We start from the raw sequence: 27,787 nt of genomic DNA on the forward strand, positions 1-27,787 counted from the left end.
CACATCCGCACGCATTCAAGGAAGGGCACAGTGGCAAGGTGGCTGGCCACACTCTACTACTGGATGGCTTTGTTTTATATGCAGTGAATTGCAGAGAGAATTTTGATATTTACATGCTATTTTTTGAGCCAAGTCAGGCGTGTCATCAGGTGACTGAGCTGTGTGCTAGCGTTTGCTTTGATATTATTAGAAAACACCTAATGTGGCGAGTGCAAACAAGGGACAAGAGAAGGAATAATGAGATGAGCGTTGAGATTTGTGTTATTGGTAAAGCGTGATCTCGTGTGACCATCGATTTGAGAGACTAAGGACATCTTGAACAAGAACACAAATACTCAGACACTCCAGTCAACTCAGCTCAACTTTATTTCTAGAGCAGCACTGTTCCTCATTCAACCAGTCTTTGGATCAGCACACACTCATTCACACTTGCGTGTGTGTGCAGCCTGGGAGAATCTGGCGTTCCTGCCAAGTAGACCCCCCACCCCCACCCCCAACCGTTACCATAGCAGCCTCTCTCCCTCGCTGTTTCTCTTGTTCTCCTGCTCACTCTGCTCAGGGGCAATAGTGCAAAGAGGGGAGAACTGGTGGAAAAGGAGGGAGGCTTAAGAGCGTCTAGATAGCTGCGTGTGTGTGCCTGCGTATTTGTACTGTTCTGCCCTCACAACAGGCCTCGGCAGAGGCAGACACCAACTGGGTTTCATGCAGCCAATTGTATGCTTGCCTTCTGTGGCACTTTGCTGGACTCAGCCAATCAGTGAAACCAGCATGAACTGGACACACGCACACACATACACACACGCATTCACATTACGTACAAGGATACTTTGTTGCAGAAGTTGACCCTAGCATGTGTTCTCGTAAAATCACTTCTATGTGGGGAAAATTATTCCACTAATTAGCCACCCTTCATTATTTTATTACTTCTTTTCCCCTGGATGTCACTCCGTCCATCCTTCTGTTACTTACTGCATGGCTACTTGTACAAGTTTAGTTTAACCAAGTACAGTGCTTCTCAATTCGGTTTCTCCTCCACAGGAAGAAGAAAACATTTCACATCCTTCCCAACTCTCCCCCGAAATTATAAATAGTGATAAAACAATTTTATACACAAACTATTAAGCACACTTCTGCATGACATTGTATCTTTAGTCAAGTCAAGTACAACTTTATTGTCAAAAATTATTCACATGAAAAGAAAGAAAAAAGAAAAAGCTTCAACCAACAACAACAAAAAATGATGATAATAATTAAAGGACAGCGGCAGATGTGCAATTACACTTAATTCTAGTTCTGCAAAAAAAAAGCATGTTCCCTGGGGCCTACGCGCGTCCCCCGCCATCGCACCGCGCGCCCCTAGGGTGCCCGCCCCACTCTTTGAAAAGGACTGCTTGAACCAAACTGCTCTTGCTCTTTTCTGTTGCTTTGTCCAAGGAGGACAGATGTTGGACACAGTCTCTATGCACACACGCAAACGCACAGCTGTTGACTACTACCTGTTGACCAGATATGGTCATGGAGCCAAAGTTGCCCCTTCACTCTTTCCTCCTCTTCTCTGAAATCACACATTTCTTGAAACTGGCAGTAGCTCTGGAACAAAATCAACAGTAGCCCGGGAGAACTTCCGCATCACCATTCACTACGTTTGACGAGTCTGGATGACAAAGATTTAATTTCCCCATACACACACACTACAGTACCATATGCGCACTTGGCTTCAAGTCAGCCAATTTGAATGGCATTGAGGAAAATTATCATTTTCATAGGCCGCGTGGCCCTAGTGAGGATAAGCAAAGAATACAAGGATGGGTAGAGTGTGAAATACAGCTTGCACAATTATTTTATATTAATGGAGAGAGACAGGCATAACCACTAAGTGTTGCTAAAAGTGAGTAAATTAAATAAATTATTCTAATTAATCAGAGGCTTTGTAATAAATTAAACTGATGAATCCCATTTTAATCATATGTCAAGTTTTGCCCTAAATGGAATTTTTTTTTTCATTCAAATGGATTTTAGTGGCCAAGCGAAACAAACAGACACAGATATATAGGCACAGACATGAATCTTGTTAACTCTTAAAATATAAGGGTTTAAAAATAGCAGAAAAACTAAAGGAAAATATCCCTGACCAAAATTGAACAGACTAAAAGTTGAAATGCTATTTTAGGACAGTTTTTCAAGAAGAATATTGCCTTCCAATTGTAAGATCCTTGGCGCATTGTTGTCAGTTTTAATGCAGTGCTGCCTGAGGGATTGAAGGTCACGGCCATTTCATGTTGGTTGTCAGCCTTGCTGCTTACATGCACTGATTTCTCCAGATTTTCGGAAGCTTTTGATGATATTATTGGCCGGTCGATGACGAAATCCTTAAATTATTTGTAATTGTGCATTGAGGAACATTGTCCTGAAACTGTTTGACTATTTTCTCACGCAGTTGTTCACAAAGAGGTGAACCGTGGCCCATCTTTGTTTGTGAATGACAGAAATCCAGTGAAGCTCCTTTCATACCCAATGATGGCACCCACTTGTTCCTAGTTATCCTGTTCACCTGTGGGATGTTCCATACAGGTGTTTGATGAGCATTCCTCAACTTTCTAAGCCTTTTTTTGAAACACGTTGCAGCCATAAAACTCCAAGATCATGATTTTTTTTTTTTTTTTTACTAAAAAACAAGTTTTATCTGTTTGAAAATTAAATATCTTTGTCAGGTATTCATTGATGTGACCTTTGTGAAGATAAAGCGGATCAGAAAATGGATGGAGGTATTCATTTAAATACAGGTTGGACTTGATTTGAAAATCTTTAAAGGCTGTTTTTATTTCTGTTTAACACAACGTCCCAACTACAGTGCAATTGGGTTTTGTAGTTGTGGTCCTTAAGTTCATTGTTTGGTTTGTCAAAGACTAGACAAGGCAGTCTGCTGCAACAGACAGGCTACCCGACTTCCCTACAGTGTGGCCTCGTTGGTCGGAGTAACCACATTACGTAGAGTTAATTCATGTACATTGAAAATAAATCAGGACGTGTTCATTTCACAACCGATTTTCACTAGGTTTGCCTTCTTGTCAACGTCAAAGCATTAACCGTACGGAATATTCCTACCGATGAAAGTGTCTCAGTTCCCATGTTGTGACTGTACGATGTCATGTGCTACGGTAGTCAGCACAATGTGCAGGCAACCTTGTTATTTTGGTTTTCGTGATGTCCACTCACATGGAATGCGCTGACACTTTGCCCCCACTTACTGAGCATCGCCGAAGGCATGCAGGTCAAAGGGGCATGTTGTGTCTTCCCGGTCGTCATTTCCATGGTATCGGAGGGTTGAAGTGCTTCAGTGGTTTGCAAATGCTATTTGCACAAGACTTTTCATCAAGGCTTCTATCCAGCAGTTTTTGATGTGATTTTCCTCCCATCACTCCTCGCAACGCAGTTTTATCTGATTCCTCAATTTTGGTAGCCGATAGCCGAGCTCTGATGTGGGTGTCAGTGTGATCGGTGTATCAGGAAGTGGTGCTCTGACAAAGGTTCTGCACTCTTTGGAACGCAAACTGCAATTAAAATCACTCAATTTTTTGATGCATCCATATCTTCGTAATTAATGAATCATAATTATGGTGCTAACGTTTCATACACTAAAGTCAATACAATCCATTTTGTTTCCATTAATATATCTACTACACACAAATTAGGAAAGGTTGCTGTTAAGCAGTTTTCACTTTACTCCCATGTCAGTGGTGCTTGATGAAAGTAATCTTTGTGAAAAGGGAAGCACTTGAGTCACATTTTGCAATAAAAATGGAATTGGTTTGTTGCAATGAAATGTTCATGCAAAGATGTTCAAATAACTGAAGGAGATTACAGTCATCCTAAATTATCTTATATTATATTATTATATATATAATATTTGCCAGTTCGTCATCCATCAGCGGCCTGGGCACCCGTGTGTCAGTCCCTCATTTTTTTCAAGCTAAACCAAACTGCATTTGTCAGTCTGTCATGTTATTTTGACCACCCTTTCGTCAGGACATTTAGCCAGTGCATCTGTCGTCAGTCATAAAAAATAGATATATGTCCTCCAACACTTGTAAAATTCAATGTGATTAAAATGGTAAATGGAGTGCATTATGTATCAGTCCATCTACATCAGGGGTGCCCACACTTTTTGGACCGGAGATCGACTTTTCCATCAACCAACCTCCCGCGATCGACCCGTTACCGCGCACGCACATACACGTACAAGCGCACGCCGTGATGAGCAACAGCCTGATACGGAGGCATGTGATGCGCGTTTGCAGTCTGTTAACTATCGTAGCTCACACATACCGTTTTAAAGTGCTTCCCTCAGCCCTCTAGATTCCTATTCTTTGCCCGTGCCCTCGGTGAATTGTACACGAAACAAACTCTGAATGAGAATAATGATAACGATAAAAGACATATCGTGACGGCTCTAATCACAAGCTGCAATTATAGACTGCTGAGCGCTAACAACTTCCGGTGACGCAGGTCACGCGCCACCGTAGGTTAAAGGTTTACCTGCTTTATTTTATTTTATTTTTTAAATACTTTTTGTGAAAATGAGACTGATAGGATGATTAGGGTGCAGTGTACATTAACACAAACAAAATATTACTAACATGCACAAAGATACACAAATGGTTGAGGTTTTTTTTCTCCTCTACACCCCTCGCGATTGACTTGGGACCAGTCCGCGATCTACTGGTCGATCGCGTTCAACGTAATGGGCACCCCTGGTCTACATCATACAATATATTTCCAAAGCGCTTTACACACACACATACATGTGTTTCACTTATTTGCCCATCTATAGGGTTAAACTCTAAAAGTACAGCGGGATCACGCTGGTGGCTGCCTGCAGCTGTTTTAACACATAAAATTCTCTAAGGTTTTAATTTAAGATTTAAAATGGCTGACCTTAATTAGAATTCAGCTCTGCATTCTGGCCAAGGCTAAAATCCAATCCAAGGAGCTTGCATGCCTACTGCTGTCTATAAGGGCGTGTCATCGTCGACTTCTTCTTCTTCTTATTATTATTATTATTTTCCTTCGCCTTCTTTTTCTTGACCTTCTCCTTCTTGGTTCATTGGCAGATTACAGCTCTTTGGCGCATACCGCCACCTACTGTCAAGGAAGCACAAAGCCTTAATTGGATTTAATTGTATACATGTGACAGTCAAGGTTAAGTGAGATGCATATGGTACATCTGCATCGCCTTTGCATTGACATCAAAGTTGAGGCATGAGCTTTCGTCTTAAGCGGCACCGCCGCAATTTGTTGGCAAGTGTGTAACCCGCTCCTTGCCCTAAATTTGCAGGCATACTAACTAATTCGAGTCGGGAGTAGTGACCCTAATAAGGACAAGTGTTTTACAAAACGGATGAGTGGATATTAACATTGGTTAAGGTATGTCTGTACTTGTATGACAGCTCAGCATCTTAAAATATCACTGAAAACATTCACTGGAAAGTTATTTTGGTTTTACGGAATGGATGAGTTATTTTCTTCATGACTTCCTGTGAGTAAATTCAAACAAAAAGGAGGTTCCTCTGTATTTTATTATGTCAGGTACATGCGGTATACCAAATATGTTCATCCTTGGCAATCGTGCAGATTGTCAAGTCAAGTGATTATTCCTGATCACTTTTTATTTGAATGAGCACTTATAGACGTTCCACAATCTTGTTAACTGTTTCAAAACATCTGTCATCAGATGTCTCATATACCTTCACGTGACGAATTTGTGTGTGTTTTTTTTTTTTGCACTGCCCCCTTTCATTGTGCATTTTCTGTAGTGGCTGCTTCAGCCCATGCTGTTGAGTTAAGGAGGCGGGTGGAAGAAGGGATGGGGTAGAGAAGGGAGCAAGTGACAGGAAAAAAGAGAGGGTGGATCTGTTGGTTTACCAAAGACTCATCCAGGCTTCCCTCCCACACATCCTCCCTCTCCCCTGCTCCCTTCCTTACTGTATTCCAGCCCCTCCTTCCTCCCCCAACGCCCCCACCCTCTCTTGACTTGATGGTACAGCTCCAGAAACAGGAAGGAGCCGCAGCTCTATAAATAGAGACCCACTCAGCCAGGAACCACACACATACACAAACACAATTTCCCCTCTGTCATTCCCTCGTTTTCCTTCCCTGTGTCTTCCCGCCACTGCTTTCCAACTTACTCTCCTCATCCTTCGACTTGCACGTTTCAAAACGTTAACATGACCGTCGATGACATATTTCTTCTTTAAAATAATCTCGCCTGCACCCTTTCTGTGTCGTCGTAATTTTTTTGGAGTGAAGTCTTGTGAATGGATGCGGGGAAGTGAGAGAGATACAACAGTGAGGGTGGTCTTTTGTCACCAGGTCTTTATGTCAGGTCAGCAGGTTTACACGCAGTCTGCTCCCTCTTTATTTGTCACAAACACACACCTGCACACACACACACACACACACACACACACACGCACACACACACACAAACTGTCTGCAATACAAATGATGAAAGTCGTCATTTTGGTACACATTTATAAATGTGTGTAGATACAGGTATGTGTCCTCCACCAGCTTTTTTTGTTGAACACCACTGTGTTTTCATTGTTGTTTGTCAAACACATTCTTCTTCTTTCTCCCCACGCCCCATTGTTCAGTTTAAAACGATTGTCTTGATCCATAGTACGAATAAGATCAGACAGTATTTAAAATGATAAGGACTTCCACTCGAGTTGTGACAAAATCAAAATGGAGAATGTTTATAAATAAAAAGCGGCAGCATATGTCAACTTAACTTTGTGATAAATTTGGCTGAAAAGTATATCACAATATAAAGACTTCACATTGGCCGTGATGCGTGATTATTGAAATGTTTTTGAAATTATTTAAAATAAGGAGCTGGGGGGTGGGGGGGGGGTGAGAAGAATTTAGGCAATTTTATTTTAACATATTTAACCTCTAATAAGAGATCAATGCAACTATGGAAAAGCCAATTAGGCTGGGCAATATAAAGATGAAATAAATGCCCTTTTAAACAAAATGTGCTTGGTTAGTAAGGCTGGGCGATATGGCTGAAAAATGTTGACAAATTCATAATTTCAGTATTTCATTCCCGTCAATATTGAAAATGACTAAATTTAAAAAAAATCCTACTGTCATTTAAAAAAACAATTATATGAATTAAAGATACAATTAAAAACAATTCAGTTGATTAAAATTCTAATTAAATCGCACCGCCATCAAGAAGAAAAAATACCACTCAAGATATCTCAGAGTAAAACAAATTTTCAAGACACCTACACTGTTTCTGGGTGCATTTTAATGTTGTGTGCAATGTTGTGAACATCCATGCTCCTCGAGCAGCGCGCCGTGAATGATTCTTTGTGGAAGACACTACCCCAAAATAGTATCGTTGATGCGGTTCCATTAACCTTCATTCGTTGTTATTATGATGGATTATTTGTGCTTGGCCATGTGTCTGCAGGGATCCGCTACATTAATTGACAATGCACAACGAGCCCCTTGTTGATGAGGAGCCATCTAGTAATACCTAATGAATAATAGTGTGTGAATGAGGGCCCCCGAAAATGCTAATAGAAACTTGAAGGTGGTTCACCACTTTGTTACATGCAACCCACGGTCTTCTCTGACAAATTTGATCCCTTTTTTTGGGCGGACCGAGCGCTGCTCTAACAGCAGTCTCACAGCACAGAGAGATTCACCACCCCAAGTTCTTTGAAAGTGTGGACAAGAAGTGCTTGATAGCACTCTGAAGTACACACTCCAAATTGGATAGCTTTTTTTTTAATGTTCATGTTTTCGCGTGGTTTTGATGAGATCATCACTCTGGAAAAGAAGATAGAAGAAGATATTTCATAAAACAGGTTACTCAGACAGAGGATAGCCAGTTTGAATTTCATGGGTCATTGTTTTATCTTTAAAGAGATGTTTTATTGTCTGTTCAGGGCACAGTAGATTTACACTGTAGGTCTTAAATGCTCAATTTAGTGCCTAAATCGAAATTTTTACCGTTTACATCTAATTTTCAGTGACCCATAACTGATAGCAGTCTGCTGCATGCACCAAATAAATAGATCTACCACACTATTTGACAAGTGCAATTCAGCAAACTGGTGATGTGGTTGCTGCCTCCTCAAGTGAAAATACAAATGATGCTTTTTTTTTTCTTTTTTTTTTGTGGCGGCTTTTCTCTTCAGACTCTGGGCAGTTTTGACAATAAGCAGCCACTCTTATAACCGCAACACCCTAGCTTGTGATTTTCACACCAGGGAACTGTTTCCAATTTTGTATGTGTGTGTGTGTGTGTGTGTGTGTGTGTGTGTGTGTGTGTGTGCGTGTGTGTGTGTTAGTCACCTTTAAAATGCATGCCTTAATGTATGAACCAACTGGAGTCCACAAACTAGCCGAGAATATTTTCTAAATCTTCTTTTTTCTTTTTTTTTCTGACGACCAGCTTCATGATGTCAAGGTCACAGTCAACGCAAGGCAGTAGTTTCAGTGTCTTGCTCAAGGACACTTCGACGGGATGGATTGTTGCTGATGTGTGCTTGGACCGCTGTCCTTGTGTGGAAGGACAGCTTGTTTGAAATCTCCCCTTTTTCCCCCGCTCCTTGATTCTCCCACACATGTGTCCAGCTCTTCTCATAGAAATAGTTGTAAAGTAGTTCAGTTAAATTTTTTAGTAAATAATTAAGTTCCGTTTTGTTCAAAAAATTATTTGAACGTGAAGAAAAAGAAAATGAAAGATCACACAACAAAGATGCAGAGATCTTAGGGGAATCATATCAGCCTAAATCTTGCATGCATGACCTCCAGGGCCCCTGAGATGTATCACCCTACCTTTGTAAATTAGGTTTGTGTGCGTGTGTGAGTGTGAGTGTGCGTGTGCGTGTGTGTGTGTTACCAAATAAAATGGTGGACAACATGTACTGCCAGCAATGTGCGGGTATGGTTTTGCTTGCACATGGGTCTCTGTGTTTGCATGTACATGTTCACTTGTTGCTTCAACCCCTGACTTCTTCACAGACTTTGTTAAAGTGTCCTTGACCAAGATCTTGACCCTTTAATTGCTCATGATATGGCGGTGAGCATCATGCATGGCTGCCTCTGTGTGTGTGTGTGTGTGTGTGCGTGTGCGTGTGTGTGTGTGTGTGTGTGTGTGTGTGTGCGTGTGTGTGTGTGAGAGAGAGAGAGTAAATTCACCAACCTTTTATAGAATAGCATAAAATATTGTGGGGTTTTTAAGCAATCGTTTTTTTTATTGGTTTATACAATACAGTGAACCTCGCTATCCCTGCGGGATAAGGACCGAGCCCTGCCACGAATACTGAAAATCTGCGAAGAACTCCTGTCCCACAACCTCCACCCTAAAATGGGTTTGTAATGGCTCAACTCGTGACCATCGGTGAGGGTGGGAATGTAGATCAACTGGTAAATTGAAATCTTCACCTTTTGGCTCACATCCTTCTTCACCACAACAAACTAATGCAGAGTCCAAAAATTGCAGAAATCCGCCTTCAAATCCGCTGGTTCATTCCTCCCTCCTTCGTGACCAGGACCCCAAGATGCTTGAAGTGCTCCTCTTTGGGCAAGAGCTCCTTCCCAGCCTGGCACTGCAGCCTTTTCCAACTCGTTTCCAACTCCATGCTTGGAGGTGCTGATTCACATCTCAACCGCTTCACACTTGGCCACGAACTGCTCCAATGAGAGTCGAAGATATCTTGATGAAGCCAACAGAACCTCATCATCTACAAAAAGCAGAGAAGAAATAGGCAACCAAACCTAAACTTGGCTGCACCTAGAAATTGTTTTTTCAAAGGGAGACCACCACCCCAGGTTGCCAATCCAGAAGGCCTACTACATCCAGAGTAGGGTTCTGAAGTATGGCCAAAATTCAATAGCTCAATATAATTTGCTAAATATCTCGATAAGAATACAACAACAATATTTGAATGGGTTCAGTGAAAACTACGGGGTATTTTTCCACCCATCCATTTTCTACCGCTTATCGAGGTCGAGTCGCAAGGGCAACACCTTTAGCAGGGAAGCTCAGACTTCCCTCTACCCAGCCACTTCTTCCAGCTCTTCCGGGGGATCCCAAGGCGTTTCCAGGCCAGCTGGGAGACGTAGTCTCTCCAGCGTGTCCTGGGTCGTCCCCAGGGCCCCCTGCCGGTGGGACATGCCTGGAACACTTTACCAGGGAGGCATCCAGGAGGGATCCTAATCAGATGCCCGAGCCACCTCATCTGGCTCCTTGACGTGGAGGAGAAGTGTCTCAACTCTGAGCCCCTCCTGAATGACCGAGCTTCTCACCTTATCTCTGAGGGAGAGCCCGAACACCCTGTGAAGGAAAGTCATTTCGGCCGCTTTTATCTGGGATCTCATTCTTTCTCATAAAATGGTGTTTTGGCTTATTTGAGGTATTTATTATCCCCATTGACTCACAATGTCCCAATTCAAGTTCCACAGCAACCCATTTACAATATACACACTGTTGACGGTGTCTCGCTTCATTCTGAGACACCGGATGGTGCAACACAATTTTCTTGGAGTCCTTCTCCACAGCCTCACCAAACTCTTTCCAGTATTTGACTCGGCAATGGCCAAAGCTGAATTCCGTTTGGCCAGCCAGTACTTATCAGCTGCCTCCAGAGTCCCAAGGTCTCAAAAAAGGCTTGATAGGTCTCCTTGAGTTTGAAGTCATTCCTCTCCAACGGTGTCCACCAGCGGATTCAGGGAATGGTCTCATGACAGTCATCGGCCAACTCACAGTCACAGCTCTTGTTGGCCACCTTAATTGAGGCATGGAACATAGCCCACTTGGACTCATATTCCCCCGCCTCGCCTGGGACTAAGTTCTGCCAGACGTGGGTGTTGAAACTCTCACTGTCAGGGGACTCTGGTAGATGTTCCCAGTCGACCAGGGATGTCCAAACTCGGTCCGAAAGGGCCGCGGTCTTGCCTGTTTTCCATCTGTCCCTGCTGCAACACACCTGATTCAAATGATGAGGATCATTTTCATGCTTCTTCAGAGCTTTCTGATGAGCTGTTCCTTGAAATCAGGTGTGATTCAGCAGGGAGCAATGGGAAAAGAGGCAGGACAGGGACCCGCGAGGATCAGAGCTGGGCATGCCTGGAGTAGACCCTTACAATACATTTTCGTCTGGTAAATGGGATCGGCATCTTCCCCACCATCAAAGCCAGCACACCACCAGGTCGTGATTGGGCGACAGCACCACCCGTCTTCACCTGAGTCTTCAAGACATGCGGCTGCAAGTCCAATGGCATGACTTCAAAGTAGGGCTGCACAATATTGGGAAAACCATGCGGGATGTGACAAGGTGTTGAATATTGCGGTATTGATATTATTGCAATAGCAATTAACAATTACCTAAAACGTTTACATTTTTACTACCTGATGATAGAAGCAGATTTGTTCATGCAGCAAAATAAGCAGCCAACTTCACACTGTGTGCTTTTTGAAATTTCATCTGGTACTTGTGGTGTGGGTGGGGCGGTAATACAGTGAAGGCGCTCAAACTTTGTCGGTGTGTCAAACTGCGTGATGGCGGAGGTCCATCTATGATGCGTGATTCGTGTCATGTAAAATCATTGCTGTATAAACTAAGTGAATATCTAAGTCTGGATGTGCACTTTTCCACATTAAGATTGACAGCTCAAACAAAGAGTGCCTGCTCAGTTGTTCAGTATCCACAGGTAGCAAGACAGTGAAATGTTTACTGCGGTGTCATTGTAGCTCACTACCAAACACCCATGTTGACAGGCAAGAAAGCAGGAATCTGTAAGGCAGCACTCGTGGCCCGGGACAAGCCTGAGGTGGCCACCGTGAGAAGGATGATGCAAGAAAGTCAGAGGCAGGCAGGGAGAGCAATCCAAGGAAGAGTTCTGGAGAGTCTTGCGTTAAAGCGTGAAGAACAATCTGGCAATGCACTAGTGTGGAGAAGAGTCTTAAATCGTGGCTTGGTTGCTCATCTGGAGCACCTGTGTGCCATCATTAAGTGGCAGTGGCTGGTCGGCACTGTGAAGCAGTGGTGGGGTGAGTGGAAAGACACTGGGATAGAAAACAGGTGAAGAATGGAGAAACACTGTGACATGATCACTTTCTTTGAAGACACTCATTTAGTTACAGGATTTGTTCACTTTTTGTACGGATTAATTGAAGCCTCTTGTCGGCTTCCTTATGTGGTGATCATGTACCTGCCTGCGAATAATGAAAATCAGGGTATAATTGACACCCTTTATGAATGCATTGATTTCATATATATATATACACAGTATATATACTGTGTGTATATATATATATATATATATATATATATATATATATATATATATAAATAAAATCCTCGTCTCACCCCTTGGGTGGTGTCCGTCCCTCATTCAACTTGGGTCCTCTACCAGAGGCCAGGAAGCTTGAGGGTTCTGCGCAGTATCCTTGCTGTTCTCAGCACTGCACATTTCTGGACTGAGATGTCTGATGTTGTTCCCGGGATCTGTTGCAACCACTCATCTAGTTTGGGGGTCACTGCCCCGAGTGCTCCGACCACCACGGCACGACTGTCACCTTTACCTTCCAGGCTCTCTCTGAGCCCTTGGTATTTCTCGAGTTTCTCGTGTTCCTTCTTTCTGATGTTTCCATCACTTGGGACCGCTACATCCACTACAACGGCTTTCCTCTGCCCTTTATCTATGATCACGATATCTGGTTGGTTCGCCATTACCATCTTGTCAGTCTGGATCTGGAAGTCCCACAGGATCTTCGCTCTGTCATTCTCCACCACCTTCGGAGGTGTTTCCCATTTTGACCTTGGGGTTTCCAGTCCATACTCCGCACAGATGTTTCGGTAGACTATGCCAGCCACCTGGTTATGGCGTTCCATGTAGGCTTTCCCTGCCAGCATCTTACACCCTGGAGTTATGTGTTGGATCGTCTCAGGTGCCTCTTTGCACAACCTACACCTTGGGTCTTGTCTGGTGTGATATATCTGGGCCTCAATGGCTCTGGTGCTCAGGGCCTGCTCCTGAGCAGCCAGGATGAGTGCCTCTGTGCTGTCCTTCAGGCCAGCCCTCTCTAGCCACTGATAGGACTTCTTGAGATCAGCCACTTCAGTTATGGTCCGGTGGTACATCCCGTGTAGTGGCTTGTCCTCCCATGATGGTCCCTCTTCCAGCATCTCATCCTCTGTTCCCCATTGTCTGAGACATTCTCTGAGTACGTCATCCGTTGGAGCCTTTTCCTTGATGTATTCATGGAGCCTGGACAGTGGCTCTCACACTCACTAGTCCCCGGCCTCCTTCTTTTCGGCTTGCGTACAGTCTCAGGGTGCTGGATTTGGGATGGAACCCTCCATGCATGGTTAGGAGCTTTCGGGTCTTAACGTCCGTGGTCTGAATCTCTTCCTTTGGCCACCTTATTATTCCTGCAGGGTATCTGATCACTGGCAGGGCATAGCTGTTTATTGCCCGGGTCTTCCAGTTCGAGGTTGCCATTGGCTTGTGGTATACCGAGGTACTTGTAGCTGTCCTCAATGTCTGCTATTGTTCCTTCAGGGAGTGAGACCCCTTCAGTGCGGACTACCTTTCCTCTCTTAGTCACCATCCGACTACATTTCTCAAGCCCGAATGACATCCCGATGTCGCTGCTGTAGATCCTGGTTGTGTGGATCAGGGAGTCTATGTCCCTTTCGCTCTTAGCATACAGCTTTATGTCATCCATGTAGAGGAGGTGACTGATCGTAGCTCCATTTCTGAGGCGGTATCCATAGCCTATCTTGGTGATTACTTGGCTTACGGGGTTCAGTCCTATGCATTGGGGAGAGTGAACAGCAGTGGGGAGAGTGCATCACCTTGGTATATGCCACATTTGATGGACACTTGGGTAAGTGGCTTGCCATTGGCTTCAAGTGTGGTTTTCCACATCCTCATCGAGTTCGCAACGAAGGCTCTTAGGGTCCTGTTCACCTTATACAACTCCAAGCATTGTATGTGGCATCGAGTCATAGGCTTTCTTGTAATCAATCCAGGCTGTGCACAGGTTGGTATGTCGGGACCTGCAGTCTTGTGCAGTCTGTCAACCAGGAGCTGATGTTTGGCTCCTCTGCTATCTCTACCAATGCCCTTCTGTGCTTCGCTCATGTATTGATCCATGTGTCCACTTATCTTAGCCGCAATGATGCCTGACATGAGCTTCCATGTTGTGGAGAGACAGGTTATTGGCCGATAGTTGGATGGGACTGCACCCTTTGAGGGATCCTTCATGATCAGGATCGTTCGCCCTTCGGTTAGCCATCCTGGGTGAGTCCCATCCCTCAGCAGCTGGGCGCTCATGGAGTGCTGTGAGTTTCTTTAGCCAGTAGGTGTGGACCATGTCCGGGCCTGGTGCTGTCCAGTTCTTCATATCTGAGACTCTTTCCTGTATGTCTGCCACTGTTATGGTAACTGGGTTCTGTTCAGGGAGGTTGCTGTGCTCCTCTCTCAGGGTCACCAGCCATTGTGCACTGCTGTTATGTGCAACCTCCTTCTCCCATATGCCTTTCCAGTACCTTTCAGTTTCCAGTCTTGGTGGGTCAGCTCTGTTGTTTGGACCCTGCCACTGAGCGTACACTTTTGCAGGTTGTGTTGCGAACAGCCTGTTTATTCGTCTGGCCTCATTCTCTTTCATGTACCGCTTTAGGCGGCTGGACGAGGTGGAGCCTTTGTTTGGCAGTTTCGAGTGCTTCAGGTATGGTCATCTGGATGTACCTCTCGGGTATCGGCCTTTTCATCACACCTCTCTGGGCCTCCGTCAATTGACTCACATCTTTCCGAGCCGCCTTGATCTCGTCTTTTCCATGGTGGGTAACGTATCTCATGGCTCCCATGGTTGCTCTTATAGCCAAGCATCTCAAGGATCACTGATGCTGAAGCGTATATCAGCTCATTGGTTTCCGTGATCGTTACGGTCGGGATCGCCCTCAGTGCTGCATTCACACTTTCCATGAGACTTTCAGGTGGTACTTCACATAGCCGTTGTAATCGGTTTCTAGGTTGCCCAGCTTTCATTCTCGCCATGATCTTAGCTTTCAGGTCAGTTGCTGCCTCGCTCATTTCATTCATTGGGGCTTGCCTCCCAATCTCTGGTATGACCTTCTCCTCTGATCTGGCAGCCTGGGGCCCTTCACCATGGAACCTGTGTTGTACCTCATCAATCTCAAGTTGTGACAGCAGTTGCCGTTTGTGGATGTTGGAACACTGAGCTACTAGTTGTTTCGTGGTCAATCGTGACTGTGGGTTTCGAAGTAACCATTTAGCCCACATTCTCTGCATGTAACCCCTCTGACTAGGGTTGCTTGAGTAGTAGCATTCCAACAGAGCCATGTTATCGTATCTCGCCCATCTCCGCTTTGTTCCAGTAGCCCATTTTTCATCAAGGTGCTCTGGTTCCCCAGCACCTGACGCAGACCTTGTTTGGCCGGGCGACGTCTGAGCCGGCATGTCATTCGTTTTATTGTCTCTCATCATTGTATGAGGTAGGCATTAGCGTGAAGGATCTTGCCCAAGGACCCACACTGGATGGTGTTATGTGCTCATTTTTGCCCCAAGCGGGATTCGAACCACTGTCTTCCGTACGCCAAACCGATGCCTTACCAACCGAGTTATCCAGCCGCCTATATATATATATATATATATATATATATATATATATATGTATATATATATACGCCTATATATATATATATATATATATATATATATATATATATATATATATATATATATATATATTTATATATATACGCCTATATATATATATATATATATATGTACATTCCACAAAAAAGCAAGGGTTGGGAAAAATTAAAAAATATAAAATCTTTTTTTTAAGTAGGAGTTTTTGGGGGGGGGTTTGTTTTGTTTTTGGAAATCGAAAAAAAAAGTCAGCGGGTGCTTACCTTTGAGTGTTCATTACTGTCTTACTATTTTGTAATTGTTTAGTACATTGTTTTGATCATGACGAGTGATACGATGGTCTTGGTGAGAAACAAAACGGTAAAAGAAAAGGAGTCTGTGCAAGGTCTCAGTGAAATGTTTTGTGATTATCACATGAGAAAAATACGGTAATTGCAATGTGGCAAGAAGCAAGTCAAAGGAAGTAGGGGAGGTGGAGCGCTAGGAGGAAGGGCAGGTGGCAAGAGGAGGAGGAGGAGGAGGAGGAGTAGGACGAAGTAGGATGTAGCACACAAAGGCAGCAGAGCAGAAGCAGCAGTTGCTATAACAACAGCACCTGACTGGTTCCATCTCCGTCTCTCCTCTCTCTCTGATCACCCTCTCGTCGTCCGCACCCTGCTGTCATTTGGCTCGCTGTTCCTTTCTACCCCTTTTCTCCCCTGCAATCTCTCTTCACTCATCTTCGTGTTCTTTTAACATGACCACTTGAAGGAAAAAAAGACCATCAGCCTGACTAATAAACTCCTTCTTCCTTGTATATGTAAACACATCTACTTTTGTCTCTGAGTGTTTGTCATTCTCTCTCGGGCGACATGCAAGAGTCACCAGGTGATTATGTCAAAGAAACAGAGAGACAGGTGGGGCAACAAGCAGCACACTCCTCCTTTTTCTCTCTCTTGCCATTTGTGTTTTACATGTTGTCATTCCAGTCTTCTGCTCTTTTTTTTTCCATCTGCTCCAGCTGAGTATCCGGGGCTTGATCCAACTACTTCGAATACCCTGTGCCTCTGTTCATGTTCTCTTTACACTGCTTCTTCTAATCTTCCCGAATGTCTCCCAAAAAACACAAAGAAAAAGTAAAACACTTCCAGAGGCAATCCTTGCTGAACCAAACTGAACTCTTTTGAAGTACACTCGGGTCTCCCCGTGTATGCTAAACGTCTCATGTGACGTCTACTTCCGAATCTGTCTGACTTTACAGACAGGTTTTTTTCAAAAATGGGCATCATATCGCAAATTATACGGCGCCAGATGTGTTTAAGGGTTCCTTCCACATTTAACAAGCTCACACTCATCCTGTCACATTTGCACAGTCAACAGTGTGTGGATTGAAAAGTTCTAAGCGCAGCCAAAGTTCAGCACTCTGAACTTGTTTTTTGGAGGTGGGTGCAGATGCAGAAACCCTGTGCGTGCTTGCTTGCATTTTTCTGCGTGGGTGGGTGCCGTCGCTCACACCAACAGAATAATTATGGGAGTTTTTAATAGGTGGGCTTTGAACATCAAGTCTGTTATTATCAACATCAGTCACAGGCATTTGAGGAAATCTCGTAACACACCCCTTACATATACATAGGTTCTCTCTCTCACACACACACACACACACACACACACACACGCACACACACTCAAACGTCCATAGGTGCACGAAAAATCAAAGCCTGTGTGGTGGAGACTTGAATTATTTAAAGTGAAATATTTCGCACACACACACTCACACACATTGTTGGCTGTTTACTGGCAAATGTGTTTACCTGAAGGGTTCTTCTAATTGTGTCACAGAGCGGAGAGCAAGCCTCACATACTTTTTAGTTTGAGGTGTCAATATGTGCATATGTAGGCCATGAAAATAATTAGGCTAACTGTCCAGTGCTGAAAGACACACGCCTCCCTCTTCCCCGCCTCATCCAACACACGTTCTCTCTTAATGAGTTAGAAAGAACTGAATGTGTGTTACCCACTGTACATAACTGATTAAATACAGGTTTTTCAAATACCATACCGAGCACTGAAACCAGAAATGTTGATGGCAGCACAGTGGCTGAGTGGTTCGCACATCTGCCTCACGGTCAGGAGTTCAACTCTCATTTGAAAGGTGCCTGGGTAGTTTTTGTCTTTATCCCGTGTTCGCATGGGGTTTCTCTCGGCACTCCTGCTTCGTCCCACACGACAAAAAAATGCTTCAGTTCATAACTGAGGATGTTACATTTTCCATAGGTGTGACTGCTGAAGCTAAATGGTTATTTGGCGGTACAGGTAGTTAGCATTGCTTATCGTTTTCCCTTCTTTTTCAGCTCCAGGAGACTGTAAAAAGGAAACTGGACAGCGCAAGATCGCCCCTCAATGGAGAGCAGAATGGCATCTGTGATGGAGGCAGCTACTCACCGACGAACAAGCGATTACGGAAGGAGGCCTCTGGTGGTTTAGACTCACTAACAGGTCTTCCTAACAACAATAACAACAACCTTCCACCCATTTCTCCACTGCACCACCAAATAGACATTAAGCCCCTACTCGGCGCTCCCAACACTTCCACTGGAAACAGCACAAACAGCAATGGTAATCATGTAGGGCGGCCAGCAGATGAGCTGGTCAAGAACGGTGGCAGTCATCTTTCAGACATGAAGATGAATGGCTCACTGGACTTGGAGGACAGCTTCAGCCTCCTCAAAGACCTGAAACAGGAACCGCTCGATGATGGAGGTGGAATAGAGTCTTCGGATCCACAATCTTTGTCCAATCAGAACAAGCTGTTCTCTGACATTAACCTCAATGATCAAGAGTGGCAGGAGCTGATCGATGAGTTGGCCAACACGGTTCCAGAGGACGATATGCACGACCTCTTCAATGAGGATTTTGAAGACAAAAAAGAGGGTGATTTTGGTAGGCCGGCAAACAATCAGACTCCAGGCCCACAGGAAGCAGTTGGAAATACGACAGCACCTGTGGGGGGCGCCGTGCCACCAACATCCCTTCCTGCCCCTGCTCAGCCTCTGCAGGGCGGTCCACAGGTGCCAATGGGCTCACCCCAGGTCAGTACCACAAAATTCCAGTCTCACCGGGACAGTCAACCAACAGCCAAAAATTAGACTTACGATTAAACTACTTCAGGCCGTATTTACAAAAGGATTGCACGTGCTTTAAGATGCAATAACTTGATTTGGGATGCAAACAGATGTAGAAGCTGTTTACCAACCGGAGCCAACCAGGTTTATATGTGCAACATTCCGGCATAGTTAATTGTGTCTGTTGAAGGAGGTATATATTCAAAGAGATGAATTTAGCACACGTAATTTGATTTGTCAAACCCGAGACAAATTGAGCTGACTAATTGTGGGTCTTTAAATATTGTGTATGAAAGGCGGGTGTAAATCAAGCACATTGCGGTGCCAATATTGTCCAGACAAACAGAGGCAGTGGGGAAAACGTTTCTGCTCATGTAAACATTTTTGAATTGCCAACAGAAATTATTCCAACATATCGTCACTCACTTCTGAGCTTCTGAATGATGGAAGGTAGGGCTGACTTGAAGCCAGTCACCATTTAATTATATTAACAATGACAAACCTTTGGCCTGGGTCATTTCAGAGGACTGTGATAATTGGTGGTCGTCTGTACCAGAGCAGTTTTTTGGGCGGACTGTCCTAAGTTTTAAATGCAACATTACACAAAATGAACACATACAGTACCTCTACATCCAATTGCCACACACTTGGGGTGAGTTAAGTCAAACAAAGCACGGCTTCTATGCATGTGCCCAAAATGATCAGAGTGATCAATTCAGTCTGTTTGTTTGCCTCTTCCACTAACACTTCCAATTCCATCACTTCACACTTCATTTTATACTTGTTTTGCTCTCCCAAATGTTCAATGGTGATCAAAGCCCTCTTTTAAATACAGGATACGAGCTGTTGGGATGTTTCGTGTGAAAAACCAACACCAAGAAATAGGGGTGGGTAAAAACATTGATTCAACAGTGCATTGCAATACTTCTCGCAATTCGGTATCGGTTTAAGAAGATTGTACAGATACGCAATACCCTCATAAAAAAACAGAACAAAACGCAACAGCAGTCACCACATCCCAAAGCTGTGCATGGTCGGTGTTGAAGTCTGCAGAGAGAGCTTCCACGTGACAATTGGACTTTAAAGTGACTGGTCCCTACATAACTATCACTTTTCATTTTCTTGGAGGGGAAAGAAATATTAAGTTTACCTGCACTTTTCATTCTCAATACAGTGTTGTTGTCATGTTTTTTTGTTTTTTTACTTCGGTACTCCAAATGCAAAAATAAGTTGTACACATTGTTTTCAACCTAAATTCAATTGAAATAAAAACAACTGTTTTTTTTGTTTTTTTTTTACGAATACAGGAGACCCCCACTATTCACAGAAATAATGACTGAGCCAAGCCACAATTAGCAAAAAACATTTTCAGTGAACCAAATTTGTCGCATCTACAAATGCAACTTAAAACTCTACAATGCAAAACAAAAGCTATGTACCAACAACACAGAGATACGCCGCCGGCTTCTCTGGAGCCGCTCATCTGAGATGGACTGACACAGCGTAGAAAAGTATGCTGTGGTCTGATGTAGTGTTGTTCCTGGTTGCACTCTAGACTGTAGCGTGAAATACCGGAATTCGCACTGCCAATTGCCATATTAAATGTAATTACTTTGTATTACATCACAGTATTTATTGGAAATGTAGGAGTCAACACCACGGTTACAAATGACGTAGAACAAAACTGCGTGGAGTTTATGAAAGGTTGAGCATTTTATTTCTTTTGGGGGTCAGGGAGCGGGGATTCCAGTTCTGATTCCGGTTCTTTGCTTTGATTCTGGTTCCAAACGATTCCTGATGCTAACCAGTTCTTTTTGGATGAATTGGATGTAAATCAAGAGCTTCGCCTTTTGGCTCAGCTCCTTCTTCACCACGACACACCGATACAGAGTCTGAATGCAGACCATGCACCAATCGATCTCCCATTCCGTCCAGCCCTCACTCGCTAACAAGTCCTCAAGATACTTGGGGGCAGGATCTCATCCCCGACCCGAAGAAGGCAATCCACCCATTTCTGACTGAGGACCGTGGTCTCAGATTTGGAGGTGTTGATTTGAGTGGTATTTTTATTTTTAAAAAGCACAAACAAAAATGTTTGTTTGTTTCTTTTTGCTTGGATAGCTGGAATGTATGAATGTCATTTGCACAAATTTCAATGCGGAAAAATGATGACAGACAAGAGTGTTTGAGTTACAAGTGTGGTCACTGAACAGATTTAACTCCTATCTCAAGGCACGACTGTATAGGTACATCCATCCATCCATTTTCCGAACCGCTTGATCCCCACTAGGGTCGCGGGGGGTGCTGGAGCCTATCCCAGCCGTCTTCGGGCAGCAGGCGGGGACACCCTGAATCAGTTGCCAGCCAATCGCAGGGCACACAGAGACGAACAACCATTCACGCCCACACTCACACCTAGGGACAATTTAGAGCGTCCAATCAGCCTGCCATGCATGTTTTTTTTGGAATGTGGGAGGAAACCGGAGCACCCGGAGAAAACCCACGCAGGCCCGGGGAGAACATGCAAACTCCACACAGGGAGGCCGGAGCTGGAATTGAACCCGGTACCTCTGCACTGTGAAGCCGACGTGCTAACCACTGGACTACCGGGCCGCGTATAGGTACAGTGTTTTGTAAAAATGGTCTCTTCAGTTTGGTAACTCCTGCTAAAGAGTCACAAAATTGTTACGGAATAGAATCCCCCCCCCCCCCCCCACCACAATACCTACAATAACTTGTAATTTGTGATAATAATTATTACGTGCAGCAATATAAATTCCCATTTGTTTTGCTATATGATTGTAAACAAACAATGAATACATCTGCCCGTCTATTCTCTGAGCCGCTTATCCTTGGCACTAGGCGGGGTACACCCTGAACTGGTTGCCAGCCAATCGCAAGGCAAACATACTCTACATTGAATTTATACATTGCAGCCTACATTGGTAACTACCATTTTGAATTTAAATCAACATACCGGATTTCTGTTATTTTTCTTTGTGCATTCTCCTCAGGTCCGACCATCATCATCAGGCCCACAGTTTGCAACCACTGCCAATGGAACACCTCCTCAGCAACCTTTGCAGCAGTCCCCGGCCGTTGCGATGGCATCGGGGTCACCGTTACACAACTGCGTGGCTCGCTCTCCTCAAACCCCGACCCAGGCTCAGACGCAAACAGTTTCACGGCCTGGCAATGGATACATGTTGAACCAAGGCCCAGGTGTGAGTCAGGCAGGCACGGGACAAGCAGGAACCGGGGTCGCTCCCGGCCAGCCAGTAGGACCTGTAACACCTGAACTTTCCCATGCGGAGCAACTAAAAGCAATGGCTGCTCAGCAACGCGCTAAACTGTTGCAGCAGAAGCAACAGCAGCAACAAGCAGCAAACTGGTCCCCAGCAGGCCCTCCAACCAGTCCTTATAATGCTGGTCCCTTTAACCAAGATAAACCCAACAGCCCCATGATGTATCCACCGCAAGCCTTTAACACACCACAGCCCCCTCTAGTGGCTGGGTTGGCCCCCAACAATGGACCCAAAGGTCCCATGAACAACTACCTCCCTCACAATCACATGAGCTTGATGGGCCAGCAACAGCAGAACAGTATCGGCCAGAACACCCTGACCAAACAGCAACAGCAACAGCAGCAGCAAACGGCAGCCATTTTGTCATATAACAACACCAAGCCACTGAGTCACTTCAGCGGCAGTGGGGTTGATCACCGGATGACCCCGCCCATGGGAGGGAGCAGCCAGGTCAAGAACCCCATGATGCCTCCTTACATGGCAGGTGGAGGCCAAGGCGCCGGGCCTGGGCAAACCCAAGGGCCAATTCCAGGCCAAACAGCCCATCTGAGTGAGGAGCAGAAGAGAATGTTGCTGATGAAGCAGAAGGTGTTGAACCAGAACATCCCCTACAACAGCATGCAGCCTCATGGACAGGTAAGTTAAATGTGTAATACTCTTCACAATCATTAGAGGAGTCGACATTGAATTAGTGCAGGAGTCTCGTCAGCACTATGGCCACATGGTGCTCCACTCGGAACGTTTCCTTCTTTCATTTGACCTTGGCATGACAACAAACACCCTGAGTTGCTTGTAGGGCTTAGTTGGTCCGTGTGCAGGATGATGGCTGTCAACCAAAGGTTGAAATAAACAACTGTTTCTTGACAACTACAGATGATCCTCTGGAGGTAAAGGTCATCTAAACAGGCAGAGTTGCGATTGTTTTAAAGTCTTTCAGAGGTGAAGCCAGTGAAGGTAAAATGGCTGTAGTTACCCCAGCAACAAGCCAGAGGAAAATGGCCTGTCGAGAGCGTATTGATGCCTCTGCAACACGACCACCTCCGATAGCCCCCTCGCCTCCACCCTCCAGACACACAAACGCCTGTGCTTCCAGACACACACACACACACACACACACACACACACACACACACACACACACACACAGCATAAACACCGAGCCAAACACCTCCTTAGCTCATATCCCCAATCTGTCACAGCTGACTGATGGCTGAGATTGGACCACTAAGCCAAGTTTGCCGATGTCATTACCGCAAGCCCACCTCAGGCAGTTGAATTCCAGAGTCTAGTGACCAACATGACCATATTCAGAATGCTTCAGTGGTTCAGCCAGATGTCAGGTGTCGTGAATAATCCATTGGAGAAGAAATACTAAGAAACTGTGGGGAGACATACCCTCTGAACAAAACACCTACACCAGATAAAGGCCCGAGGGGTTCTTTTCATGGTGTCTTTAATGCAAATGATGTCAGTCTCATTGTATTGTGAATAACATGCGAGCGTTCATGTTTGTTCAGAAGTTCTCTCCCTCTTTGTGTGTCTTTCATACACAAACCCGTCTTCTGTTATGTTCATGATATGACTTTAGTCAGTCACCCCTCTGCTGATCTCTGAGGCTCCTCCTCCTCCTCCTACTCTTCCTTGTCACCCACCCCACCCCCTTTACCCTCCTGCCAGAGACACTCAGCACCAATAAAGGAGCAGATTTATTAATATGGGGCCTTTGTGGCTGTTGCCTAGAGGGTTGTGTGTTGTTTGCCCGCGTGCGTATACACGCATATGTGTTTGTGTGTGTTTCGTAGATTTCGATGGGTTGCGGGGCGGGGTTTGAGAGATTTATTTGAGTGAGCAGAGGAGAAAGAACTGGAGACTGGAAAAAGCACGAGAAGAGAGAAACGGGCAGAGAAGCAAGCACAGGAAGCAAGAGATTTATTGTTGTGTGAATATGAAAAAGGAACGAACCGGCCAATGAGAAAAATAAGTGAGCAATGCAAAGTGGCGCTTCATGACTACAAACTATTTCTAGATTCTGCTTGCATTTTATGGCATTGACCGCGAATGGGCTACCTCTTCTTGCATTCCTTTGCCTTTTGCAAAATGAGGGCAAAATATCCAAGATACAGGCACTTCCTACTGCATGTAATTGATTGATTGGAGTTTCAGAGTTTCTCAAAATTCAATTACACTTGATCAAATTACTTTGTTACTTACATTCACACCATTCCGTATATGTCCGCAGGTGACTGTGCAGTCACAGTGGCTTGATATCATCCCTGGTTTACATCAAATTGTTGAGGATGGTTTTACTATTGAACATGACACTTCATCAGGGCAACGGGCACGTACACCTGCTGGGCAGGAGTTACGGATTTTGCTGAAAGTAGCCGCCAGGGGGAGATTGGGATCTGTTGACCTTCATCCACCTTCTATTCATCTTCTATCCATCCCTTTCCGGTCTAAATTGCCAAGGGGGAATAATTCCTGGTGGTATAAAAGAGGTTTGGCAGAAGTCATTTTCATATTACAGTTTATGGTCGAACCACATGCAACAAGCAACAAAATATTTATTGCTCATTTCCTTTTGTGCCTCCAGCTTTACTTCTTGTGTTCACTGTTCGGTGAAAAGCAACAACCCAGTTGGATTGTGTGCTAGTTTCGACTGTATAAGGTCAATAACGTCTGCATGAGGGCGCATGATAAAATTCATTTTGTATGCGATATCCTTTAGTGCAGGGGTCTCAAACTCAGTTTACCTGGGGGCCACTGGAGGCAGAGGCTGAGTGAGGCTCGCCTGCATCAGGTTTTCCACAAGTAAAGCTCTGATAAAAGCATTGCAATGTTATCAAATATCTTCATTTTTTTAACACAAAATAAGATGTGTGGGTGTCTCAAAAGTGAAGCTCAAACGTCACCGTCACTTTTTAGGCTAATTCTGTTAGCAGCTGCTCAGGGAAACATCAGCTGTGCTCCTCAAAAGCATTTGGCAAGCTTTAATTGTTGCTCCTCACATATTGCTGTGATGCTAATTTATGGCAGTTGCTGCGGTTACCACGACAGTAGATGTCTCGGCGAGGAAAGGTCACAGATTGTGGTAGATGTTGGCGTGGTTGTCTGATTGATGGAGGTACTTTTTGTGTCTTCATACTGTCCATACATGTGTGTGTATGGCTCACACCAAATGGCCAAATGTTTGTTGAATATTCAGTACCGTAGTATACATTGAGCACATCTCTGGCATTATCTGAGTCATGATTAGAGGAGGATGCAGGATGGACTGAAAGCTGTCGGGCCCGAAAGAGCCCTTTCAGAACCGTCGTGATGAACTGCTCTCATGCATGTAGGAAATGATGGTGTCACACACTGACTACAGGACATGAAGGAGCTTGTGCCGGTGCCAATAACCCTGTGAGTCACGTCACCAGCCCCCGTGCGCACACACACACACACATACACACACACACGCACATATCAACAATAAATATGCCGTGAAAACGCCCACATGCATGCACGCACACACGGCTGAAGTCCTTCCGACTGCGTACTCCACCCCTCTTTGCTATCCTCAGGTAATTCCACTCGGATCAGCGTCTCTGCCCTCTTTTACATCTCATTCTCCATCGAGGTGTGCTGAAAAGCCTCTCTTGCACAAGCTCTGAAGTATAGCAGCTGGAACACACAAACACCATTTGCCACAGTGGGATTCGCAAGCCGAGACCTGGCCAATACATGGGCTGATATGATATATAACTGTAAGTATAGGGCAAGTGAGATTAATCTTTTGAAGCAATGTCTAACAAACAAGTTCCCTTCATCTCTCACCCTGACTTTGTACTAAACAATCTCAAATTCATATCGTCAACCCGAAAGAGTTGCTTAAATTATTGATACTGCAATTTTATTAGACAGAAAAAGCTAGTGAGCTGGTACCAGTTTGACAACGCAGTTTGGACTAGTTACTTTTTCGATGGAAAGTGTTGCTGAGAAGCAGCCTCGGTAGGAGTACATACCAGGAACCAAATTCATGTATTGTCTCCTACTGCCGCAGATTTTATGAATTCACACTCCTCATGGAATGGCAATGTTAGAAATTACACAGACACCACATTATTTTTGATAACATTTAAATTTTCAATTTTAACTGTCTACCAGATGCAATAATATTGTTTTTGCTTTTTTTTCCACTATGTGACATGTTTACCTGGCACTTTTTGCAAGGAATAATTCAATGGGCTCAGTCTAAATGAGTCCATTGTTAAATTGAAAAGGAATCTATGCCAGTCACCCATGTTAGGCTGTTTGATTACCAATCTTGGGACTGATGTAGATGTGGTCCTGTACTGAGAATTTCTGACATGTCAGAAATGTGGTCGGTCCTTCCTTGAATGTGCTTTCGTACATTTGAAACAGAGATCAGACTGAAATTCTCCATCTGTGAGCCCCCCCCCCCCCCCCATATACACACACACCTGTGGCCCCATGTGCAAAAGCTGAAGTCCAACTCTTGTTTCAAAGGGAATTGTAACCTCTTTTCAACGTACCCCGTTCATGTTTTCACCCTGACAACAATCACATTACAAAGTCCCGATTTTACTTCATTAATTTTTCATTTCCTGATTTTTCTTACAATGAACACCTTTATATGGTAAACTTTATTATAACGACCAGATTTTTCTCATAAAATAGTGAATATGCCTTCGTTACAATGAACCGGGAGAAGCTAACTGCCCCCGCGACCTTGCTTATGAACAAGCTGTACAGCGCAGGATTCCCCTCTGTTGCTTAGCAATGCTACTTATCGAGTCGGATAATGTCGTACTTCCGGAGGCATGGTGTGGTCCTGAGCAGATGGTCTGAAAATACCGTATTTTCCGCACTAAAAGACGCACTGGATTATGAGGCGCACCTTCAATGAATGGCTATTTTGTAATTTTTTTTCATACATTGGACGCTTCACATTATAAGGCACAATCTACAATGCCTCCAATAGATGGTGCTACGCTCCTTCCATTCAACTCGAGAGGCGTCCGTTCAACTTGAGAGGCGTTCATGACCGCCTCTGAAAAATGTAAATTAACTATTACTGTACTTAAATGAAACAACGAAAATTGAAAATAATGCAGCAAAACAGAAAATCAAGTGAGGAAATCACAAAATAAATTCTATATCCCCCCCGACAGAATTTATTTTGTGATTTTCTCGCTTGGTTTTCTTTGTGGTTTCATTGAAGTAATAATTAATTTACGTTTTTCGGAGGCAGCCCTGAACACCTCTCGAGTGGAACGGAAGAAGGCACAGTACAGTACCTGTATTTGTTGAGGCTGTGAAAACCATTAATAAAGTCTGCGTTTTAAAAAAATAAATAAAACCACAGCTCTCCTTTTTTCAACAAATACAGGTGAGTCTTTGTCCGTCTCCGTGCCTTCTCTTATTCCGTTCAACTCGAGAGGCGTTCATGACCGCCTCCGAAAACTGCATTGGCATTTCCTTGATCATAGCGCCACGACTACTACGACTACATTTACTACTACTACGATCAGATGTCAGTAGTAGTTATTTATTCCTTTGTTGTGTATTCACAAATGATGAAATCTCAAGACGAAGCCCAACCAAGACTACAAATTGGCAAAGTCAACACTTTGCCAATTTGTCATCTGTAATGGCAGCAAAATCATGGCA

General features: G+C 44.3%; 1 protein-coding gene across 3 annotated transcripts in view; it reads left to right on the plus strand.

Moving 5' to 3' along the window:
- The window catches only part of maml3 (mastermind-like transcriptional coactivator 3), a 158,317-nt gene that overhangs the window by 69,066 nt on the left and 61,464 nt on the right, over positions 1-27,787 (plus strand). For 2 of the 3 annotated variants that reach the window (XR_015101826.1, XM_086119984.1), the window contains exons 2-3: positions 18,036-18,773; positions 21,821-22,747. Coding sequence is in view for 2 of the 3 variants with exons in the window: in XM_086119984.1 (XP_085976110.1) it covers positions 18,036-18,773; positions 21,821-22,747 (1,665 nt within the window). In the remaining variant the exon portion in view is untranslated. Of the gene's footprint in view, positions 1-16,138; positions 16,602-18,035; positions 18,774-21,820; positions 22,748-27,787 lie in introns of those variants that run through there. The other variant, XM_086119985.1, reaches the window with a different exon arrangement.

This window comes from Hippocampus guttulatus, chromosome 9, assembly GCF_054856545.1.
Source record: "Hippocampus guttulatus isolate MCC_2025c chromosome 9, RoL_Hgut_1.0, whole genome shotgun sequence".
Taxonomy (NCBI): Eukaryota; Metazoa; Chordata; class Actinopteri; order Syngnathiformes; family Syngnathidae; genus Hippocampus; species Hippocampus guttulatus.